General features: G+C 34.5%; 1 protein-coding gene across 1 annotated transcript; it reads left to right on the forward strand.

Moving 5' to 3' along the window:
- Nucleotides 1-2,125: 2,125 nt before the first annotated feature.
- Nucleotides 2,126-9,565, forward strand: LOC306878117 (tumor necrosis factor receptor superfamily member 1A-like). The gene is made up of 10 exons (XM_079430245.1): nt 2,126-2,364; nt 2,772-2,856; nt 3,620-3,740; nt 4,017-4,145; nt 4,557-4,706; nt 4,813-4,897; nt 6,014-6,096; nt 7,583-7,731; nt 8,418-8,538; nt 8,662-9,565. The coding sequence occupies exons 2-10, from the start codon at nt 2,821-2,823 to the stop codon at nt 8,973-8,975; spliced, it is 1,188 nt and encodes a 395-aa protein (XP_079286371.1). The 5' UTR covers nt 2,126-2,364; nt 2,772-2,820; the 3' UTR covers nt 8,976-9,565.
- The last annotated feature ends 321 nt before the right edge of the window (nt 9,566-9,886 follow it).

Genomic DNA, 9,886 nt, shown 5'->3' on the forward strand with positions numbered 1-9,886 from the left:
GCAACACAAACACCACTATTCATACTTTTCCTCCCTCTCTCAAGCTTTCAGCAAGGCATTCTTGGAAGGTTAATGGAATACAACCAGTATTAGTGTTTTTTAACTACTATCAGATGGAAAAATTAAAAATAGCTAAATAGCTAATAAAAATATGTGCTTAGCATACAATGGGAATTAAATATCAGACCTTTAAGAAGATCTTTAACAGCATAATATGTTATTTGTTTTTGTTTTGAATTAATTTTGGCACCATGCTAAAGAACAATCCGTGGGCAATTTGTACAATCTCCATGGTTACATTGCAGGTCACAGAAGAAATGGAGACAGGATGTGGTTTCAGAGGTGAGGAAGTTATTTCTTCGCCTCAGTGTGCAGCTAAGTACGTACATTCTGTCTGCGATAATCAAAAAAATAAACTCAGTGAAGAGTTTACCTGGAGAAAAATAAAGACAAAACATGCTATTTCAAATCAAAGATCATTTCCTTAGATGTTATGCAATGCAATGCAAAAGCACACACACACTTTTTCAAGATTCAAGATTTTTTATTTGTCACATACACAATTATACAGAGTATAACCAGCAGTGAAATGTAGGTCAGGTCCGCTCCAAGGACAGTGCAATTGTATAGAATACAAATATTAAGAAAAAGAAAAGTAGAAAAAAATATAAAATAAAATATAAAAAAATATAAATGTGCAGGTCAGTATGTTGTTGACATAAATAGTAATTTAAGAGGAATGTGCAAAACAGTTGTACAGGGTATTTAAATAGCAGCAATATGAGGTAGAAAAAATTCTGAATAGCTTGATATTTACATGGAGTCAAGTGATGTTATGACACAGGCCTGGGGGAAGAAGCTCCTCGTACATATTTGTATACATACAATGTATGTATTTTCATACATACATTTGCATTTATTTTTATGTTAAGTCTGATATATGGCCTAACTGATAGTTCACTCATAAATGATAATTCTGTCGTTCACCCTCAGGTGAACTCATATGACTCCCTTTCTTACACGAAACACAAAAGAAGAAATTCTGAAGAACTACTCCTCCGATCCATGCATTGATAATGAATGGTGAATGAAGATATCAAGCCTCAAATGGGGCAAAACTTCTCCATAACATGATAAAACCACGTGACTGGTTTTCTGAAGTCATATGATTGCTTTGTGTGACAAACAGACTGAAATTTTAATCTGCAGACTTGCTCAACTGAGGTCAGCTCATCCAGGCTGCAAATTAGGGGCAAAAGTCAAGTAAGTAGAGATGTCGGATCTTTTCAAAGAATCGGTTTATCCTATTCATAAAACCGCTCTGAATGATTAAATCTGATCCTGTTCTAAGTTCAAATCATTCACTCAGTAATGCAGCTGTAAATTGCAACCATTAACCAGAATATTAAAAATGTCTTTTTTTTTTATTTGTTTTTTGTTTCACGAATTAAGAAAGTCATGACATGAGGGTGATTAGGCTAAATTATGATTTTCATTTTGGGCTTAAATATGGCTTTTTTAAGTCTAGTTTGACATTCTGATATAGCCTATATAAAAAATTTATATATTTAAAATGCATTTATTTCATACTAAGTATAAATCTATTATCATATTTAGTGACATATCACTCCAGCCTTACTGATATAAGAATTATAATTAAACTTTATTTGGAGTAGGCCAACTACATTTCTTAATATTATACCTAAAGTGTGTTTTAATGTCACTGATGAGGATTGTATGATCTATGAATAATACCGGTCTTTAAATGCAAGAAATTTAAAGTGCACCTAAAGTTTACTTGCAATAGTTCCACTACTTCAGTATATCTTTAGTTGCACTACTTCTGCACAATTAAAGTGCAAAATTTGTTGTATGCCAATTTACCAAAAGTACAATTGTAGAGTATTTTTATTAATGTATTTGTAGTATACTTAGCATGAAATAAACGTATTTCAAATACATTTTAGTATATTTTATTTTTCATTAGGGAAGGCTACGTGCCTCCAACGCCCAACAAAAGGCATAACAACACAGACGGTAATAGGCTACCTTTAGTAGCTACATTGTACGTTGTAAATACTGTGATTTTCTCAAAGTTGTTACAGAAGTGCTTCCGGTTTCATCCAGCCTCTCGAATTCCTTCAAGAGAACTGGCACGCGAGGAGGAGCGGTGCTATTGTGACGCATAACATTTCCAGTTAAAGACTGCCCTTCTCCTCCGAGGAAATGGACGGTAGCGATACTTCACCCATCTCACATTTTTAAAAAACGTTTTTAAATATAGGCTATATTTTAGCTCTATATGGGATGACAGACCGCTTCTGGGAGAGTAAGAAAGGCAATGTTGTATCGCCATGAGTAGAGGTAAGTTCACGCGCTGTAAAAGCTCCACACGGAACTCGATTATTATCTCTAATGTGGCACTTTTAAGTGTGGGTGTAGCCATTGCACCGTAGGTTTGAAACGGATGGAAATGTTAAAGCTTCTCCCCGTTTGCCGTCTTTCCTGTAGTGTGCATGTCTGTAGTGGTCTCAGCTGGCATTAACAATAAAAACTGTATTTTAGATGTTACTGTGTGTGGTTTTGGTTTGGTTATTAGTTTCTCATGTAGCCTAGGGACTATTTCGCAACAGGTTACTGTAAGAATAATCTGCTTGATATACAAGGACATCAGAGTTCATGAAAACGGTTGTTTTTATTTATTAGATCATGCTGTGAAATTAATATTTTGTAAATCTACCCACACTTTCCCCTCTCTTCTGTCCGGACAGTGTGTTTGGTGAAGTGAGAAGTACTGCTTTAGCGCCCCCTATAGCTGCCATGAGGAAATGTCAGCTGTTCGCTTATGTTTTGCTGGTAAGTTACTCGCAGAGCCATGAGCCTTCATTTTCAAAATTTCCCCAGGTGGCCATTTAAAATACAATGCTTTTCATCATGGTTGACTATGATTAAAGGTATGTTTTAATTGGTTAATTATTCAGTGATTTTACCTATACATAAAATTAATAGTCAGGTTCCATAATCTAATTTGAACTATAACATATAAACATTTTAGGACAGACCTACACTGAGATTTTGCAAGTTATGATAAGTGTAAGCCATGAGTCAGTGTAATTTCATAATAAAAGAAGTTTAATAAGGACTACCTTACCCATAATTCTAAAGAAATATCCACCAATCGCAGAATCTTCTTTTATATTGTTATAGTTCATTCCTCCAAAGAATTTATGAGACACTTCTTTTTCATGACTCATTATTTGATTGTACTTCTACATTAAGACATTAATATATATATATATATATATATTGAACACTGAACACACAATTTTGTGGCTAACATATGTTATGAGATAATGTGATCGCAATATAACATATTAATATTTCAATCATTTATCATGTATTAATGCTTGTTGTTGGTAATAAAAATTGTAGTGTAGTGGAAAAGGTTTGTGTGAGGTATTGCTTCTGGTTTATTCACCACACTGGAAAAAGGAAAGGAAAAATAAAGCACTTTTCATTGTGGAATACAGTATTGCACTGTGCACTCTCACATAATATAAGGTGCATGCTATCATTGACCATGATATTTTTAACCTAAAAGGTCTTTTGTTCCCCACAGCCTCTAATCAGCCAGTTATCATCAAATTTTGCAGTTGGTGGAGGTCAGGCTGTGAAAGGAACTTGTGAGGATAATGAATACTGGAATAATAAGGGATTCTGCTGTGATAAATGTCATCCAGGTAAAGCAAATCTAAAAACAGGCTTTATGTTATAGATATACAGAGTGTATATCCTTTCATTAAATGCTGTGACTGCTGTGTTTTTTTTGTTAGAAGAACATTTATCATATAATGGAGCAAAGCTGTTAACATTTAAAACAGTTAACTATGGACAATGGGTAGCAACAGAGTGTGTGTGTGTGTGTGTGTGTGTGTGTGTGTTTTCAAAGAAGCCCTTTGTTCAGCTTTCATAGATGGTTTTGTTCTGTCCTTTTGTCCTTCTGTTTTCTACTCTAGGGTTTAAATTGAAAGAGAAATGCCCTGAACGAAATATGAAGTCCCAATGTGTAAAATGTGAGAATGAAACCTACCTAGATAACCCAAACCACAATGAAAACTGCTTCAGTTGCACGAAGTGCACCAGAGGTAATGTCATTTTAAAACTACTACTAAATAATCAACTAATTTTCATATTTCTTGTTATTGAAGAGGTAGTTACCCCAAAAATTTAAATTCCGTCATCATTTACATAACCGTTACATCATTCCAAATCTGTATGACTTTCTTGCTTCTGCAGAACATAGTTTGGAAGAATGTCTTAAGAGTTTTTGTCTAAACAATGTAAGTGGGGTCAATTTAATTGACTTTAATTGTTTTGACAAAAAAAACACTTAGACATTTTTGAAAATATCATCTTTTGTGTTCCACCGAAGAAGTAAATGATGACAATTTTAATTTTGGGATGAACGTATCCCTTTAATATGTGGATGATTGTTAAAAAAACAATTCATTTGACCTTTGCTCAGTTTTCATATGTCTGTCATCCTTTAATCACAGCTCATTCCAAAGAGAAATCACCGTGTACATTCAAAACCGATAGGGTGTGTGAGTGTGAGACTGGATACTACTATAAGAAAATTGGTGACTTGGAATGGCAATGTTCTCCCTGTAAGACGTGTGGATCTGGGCAGCTGATAACTGTGGAATGTAAGTCCCTCAAGCTTAATAAAGCTTCATAAATAAATTAAAGTTATATATTAATCTTGTTTTTACATTATAGGATACCCTTAGTTAATGTTTTCACTTTTGTCAGGTGCTGGGGAACAGAATGCAAAGTGTCAATGCAAAGAAAACCATTATGCTGTCAAGGACAAAAGCCGGTGCAAGCCATGTGTTCAGTAAGTCACACTTCGGTACTCTTCAATATCCTGCTGGCACTTGTTCAGAGGTTAAGTTGATGAATGCACTCATTCATCTTTTGTTTTTGAAAAGTCTACAAGTACAGACTTCCTTCCTGGCATTTATGTCTGCTGTCCTGAATATATTATGTTAAAGTTTAAGTGTGATATTTTCTGTGTTGCAATACTTTACCTCTCATACTAATGTGCAGAGACATACTCAAACATAAGCACACGTATGAATTCAGAAGCATTTAACTACACAAGCTCAGTTTTGTGCGTTGTTGCTTTTTGAAATGCATTTAAACAAAATTAATAACTTGATATAAGTACACATCTTGGCTATTATAGTCCTTTTAAATTTATTCTAAATAATTAAATTTTGAATTTTATTTTTCACTCTGTTATTGTTGATTTTAGTTTGTTTTTTTAGTATTTTTTTTTTTTGTTTATTATTATTATTATTTTGCTTTTAGTATATTAGGTCTACTACAATTAATGTGCTAATTGGTATAATTAAAAATAAAGTTTAATGCCATTAAATCTGCCATTACAGTTTTGATCTAGTGGCAATTGCAGCTTTTCACAGTTATGTTTAATTTTTCAGTTAAAAATATATTTAGTTTTCTCTTTTTTTAACAATAATAATCCATGCTGTCAGCGAATGAGAATCAATTTCTCTTTTTAGTCTTTTTTTAGATCAACTACTGTCAGTATGAAGAGAACCTTCCTGAGCCAGTTAGTTACATGCATAAAATATGCATTTAATGTTGTAATGCCGCTGACCAAGCTCTCCGTTTGTGTTCATGTATACTTGAGTAAATATCTGGCCCAAGACAAACACAATGATTCACCTTTAAATTATTTTATAAATATTGAAAAACTGAAGGGAGAATATCTACAAATGTTATTTTGCATGAACGAATGTATTGAATGTATTGCCTGTTGTTACTGCTCACATACACTCCAGGACATACATACACCATTCACTGAAGTGTTCTGAATTAGCACATGAAAATTGTTTTAATGGGTAATAAACAGATACATTTACAGATCTGTATAACTTTAGACATGGCAGACGAAATAATCAACATGTGTGTTCTTTATATCTTGTAGATGTCAGGATGAGTGTCCACACTTGTGCAAATCCAGCACACCTCCTAACCCTATTAGGTCTTTCAGCCCAACTAGTCCTCCAGGTGAGTACTGACCTGGGACATTTCCTCTGAGGAGGCAAGGGAGGCAGTGCCTCCTCAAAAAAAAAAACTGGATGAGAAAACTATGCAAAATGTGACACTTTTTTTTAAGAAACACTACAACAGAAATTACAGAAGGAGGCTGCATCTCTCTTGCCTCTCCTAAGTCTATTGAGTTTTAACAGATCCCGTGTGGTGGGGTTTGTAAGGGGTACAGTAAACTGAAAATGAATGGTGGAATGCCTCCATCGTATTATGATTGGTTCATGTAATAAATCCCGCCTCCAGTTTTTGTATTTGTCACACGTTCGCTTATCAGTCTGAATGAACAAACTGATGGCATTAATGGGAAGCCTAAAAGAAAAAAATGTCACATCAAAATAAAACTTCAAATGGCCTGAAAACATGATCTGTGGGGGTTTTTAGTGAGCAATTAGCTTTTTGTTTGTTTGTTTGCCGAGCTTTGATGACTAATGATCTGAATAGTAATAAGAAAAGCTGAATAGTCATTATTACTGAATAGTTATTGTTTTGGAATGAGTGTAAAAAATGCTTAAAACACTAGCTTGGTGAGATTTCTACTTGGTTTTAATAAATAGAACATTACTTACATTACACTGTTAATATAAAAATACTAAATAGAATTGGGTAAGGCGTCCTTGTTACACGTTGCATATACTTACTAATATAATAACAATAAATTATCCATAATTACATGCAAGCAACCCTGATCCTAACCCTAACAATATAGTAATTAATGGTAACACTTTATTTTAAGGTGTCCATAATGCAGACTAATTACCTAATTAAGTACTTAGTAGTAGACATTGTACTTATAATAAAATGTACTATGTACTATGCACCATGTAACTAAGTTATGGAACAGCCTATGCTTATACAGTTTGTAATTATGTACATGTAATAGGCAGCTACTGTTACACGTAACAGACCGAATCTGTTACACAGGTACTTATGTAACCAAATGATTGTTACATATGTGTTGCAGACTTTATACAACGTAATTATAAATGTAAGTGCACAGACACAAGCTACTTAAAATAAAATGTACAAGATTGTACTTAATTCTGGGTATGGGTAACCATACTTGGCCACACACCCCTTCCCTTTCCCTTTATTTAACCTGGAAAATGAGTAACTGAGACAAGAATTTACATTGATTTATTTTCTAAAAAAAAAAAAAAAACACCACTGCACACCTGATCAACATCCATCCAAAAATGCGTATCCTTCGGAAACAGAAAATATTGAAAAAGTTTTCGATGGCTTTCCTAATATTGTGGATGCCAGACTGGTGACTGTTGGTCTTGAGTAATCTTGGGAAGTCCCTTATCATGTTCCTTTGAATTTGTCTCGCCATGACTAAGCAAAACGTCTCTGTATGGTCCAAAAACAACACGTGTCCTCAGGCAACAAATAATATTGAGGGGTGATTTTAATTTGTTTGTTTCTCATCTCATTGATGTTTCAGGCCCAATATCTCAAATGCTGGTCCCTGTGTGTGCATGCATCACGGTTCTAGCACTGGGATTGTTCATGACATACGAGGGCATCAGACTTTGGAAGAAAAAGAGGCATGCTTTGTCATCGCAGAAATCATCACCTGCTTCCGACAATCAGGTAAAATGCTTGATTGACCTATGACAAAGACACCACAACCATTCTTCTTCACAATGCCAGTGATTCACATTTGATGCTAAACACATAATTACTGTAGCTCTGTTTTCATAGAAGATGATTCAGCTTTTATTGTAAAAACTAATACTAATATTTCTATCACAGAGACCCGCATCTGAACTCTCGGCCTAAAAATAATGACAAATAGGCCTAATATTAATAGAATTGCACTAATGTCTTTCAGAATTAAATGCTTAAGTGGTGCAGTATGAACTGTTTTCTATTTTAATATATTTTTAAATGTAATGCATTCCTGTGATGGTAACGGTACATTTTCAGCAGCTATTTCTCCACGCAGCATTTCTTCAGAAATTATTTAATATGCTGATTATTGTCATTGTTAAAAACACTTGTGCTCCTTAATATGTTTGTGAAAACTGTGATACTTTTCAGTATTCTTTGATGAATAGAAAATAAAAAATAGCATTTATTTGTTTGTTGAAAACCCCTGATGTAGAATTTTTAAAAGAAATACTTTTAATAATTATTAGTCCATAGACACCTGCAGTATACCTTCATGGAAGCCATGTTATGATCATGTGATGTGCTATATCCTATTTGACTGGTGTTGTTTTGATTATTGCATTGTTTATTAAGTAATTAATATATATTTTTAATGTTCTCCACAGACATTGATTATCACAGTGGCACCAGACACAGAACACAATGAGAGCGCTTCTCTCACAAACCAGCCGTGCGAAACAGAACTAAATGGAAAACTCCCAGACTGCGTCCCAAGAGAGATCAAAAGTATGTCTGTGTTTATTTGTTTCTCTACACAAATCCTTGGAGGCTTAAGTTATGTTGCTTAAAGATGATTCACGTCTGTTGTCATTCTCTCCCCGTTTCTTTCTCTGACTTTCGCTTTTGTAGTTCACGAATTCTTCTATTTTGTGCTGGACGAGGTGCCTATCGGAAGATTTAAAGAGCTTGTACGTCGACTTGGTGTTTCTGAGCAGAACATTGACAGGGCGGAACAAGACCACAGGAACAGCAAAGATGCCCACTACCAGATGCTGAAGGTTTGGAGTGACAGCGGCAGTGGAGGAGGGAACAATGTTTTGCCATGTCACTGCATCCAGATGTTCGTAGACACTCTGAAGGACATGTATTTGGTTAACTGTGCAGACAACATCGAGAGTAGGTTCCTTTCACAGGACACAAGCACTTCACACTCAGGCCATTAGAAGAGAAAGAAGAAAAGGGCATTAAAAGAGAACTTAACCTTCCACCGATTTCCTTTGAATTCTTTTGAGAGTGGAATTGCGTCTACAGCTGTTTTTTGGCCATGTCATATTTCCAGTTGTCTGAAGATTTCACACTAAATTTTTTATGACTATGCATATGTTCTGTGTTATATTTTTGTATGCAGGCTTTTTTTTAGTGCTGTCAAAGTAAATGTATCTGAATGAGGGTGGTGGGGTGGCCGGGGTTTGGGTTGTAATCTTTCAGATATGTAATGGAGATAACATAATCATGCATATTCTCGCCAAGTTCTCCTTATCATAGCACACATCTCACAATAACATGTCCAGGTCACGCACCTACACACACACATACACACTGTTCAACATTGTTCAACATTTTAAGAAGGTTTTTGTTCTGTTAGTTTTTTAAGGTTTTTTTGTTCGTTTGATTTTTTTTTTAAAGAATTTTGAAAGAAGATTGTTCACTAAGAATGTGTTTATGTGATCAAAAATAGTCAAAAAATATTTTCCTGTGGTTTTTGCAGCCTTTTGTCTGACTCCAGTCTTCAGTATTAAACTTGAAAAACCATGAGAGTCGTATTCCTTTCATTTAAATTTCTTACATTTTCTTTTTTGGCGGTGACCTGAGCATGTTCTTTATAGGTTTTGTGAGAGGCCTTATTGACCCAATAATGCCTCCAACTGTATAGATTAATTTAATGCTGATAGTGGTGGTATTTGCATGTACAAATCTGTATCTGTTACAAATTGCATTTGTATCTGATGGGCAGTTTATACAATTTAAGAGTTGATTTGTATTATTGCATTATTCCACGGGCTAATATGGATCTTCAGCTGGAAACTAGCATTAAAATTCAATGCAAATGAAAATTATAAAGCTAATTTGACCA

This window comes from Barbus barbus (assembly GCF_936440315.1).
Source record: "Barbus barbus genome assembly, chromosome: 12".
Lineage (NCBI taxonomy): Eukaryota > Metazoa > Chordata > Actinopteri > Cypriniformes > Cyprinidae > Barbus > Barbus barbus.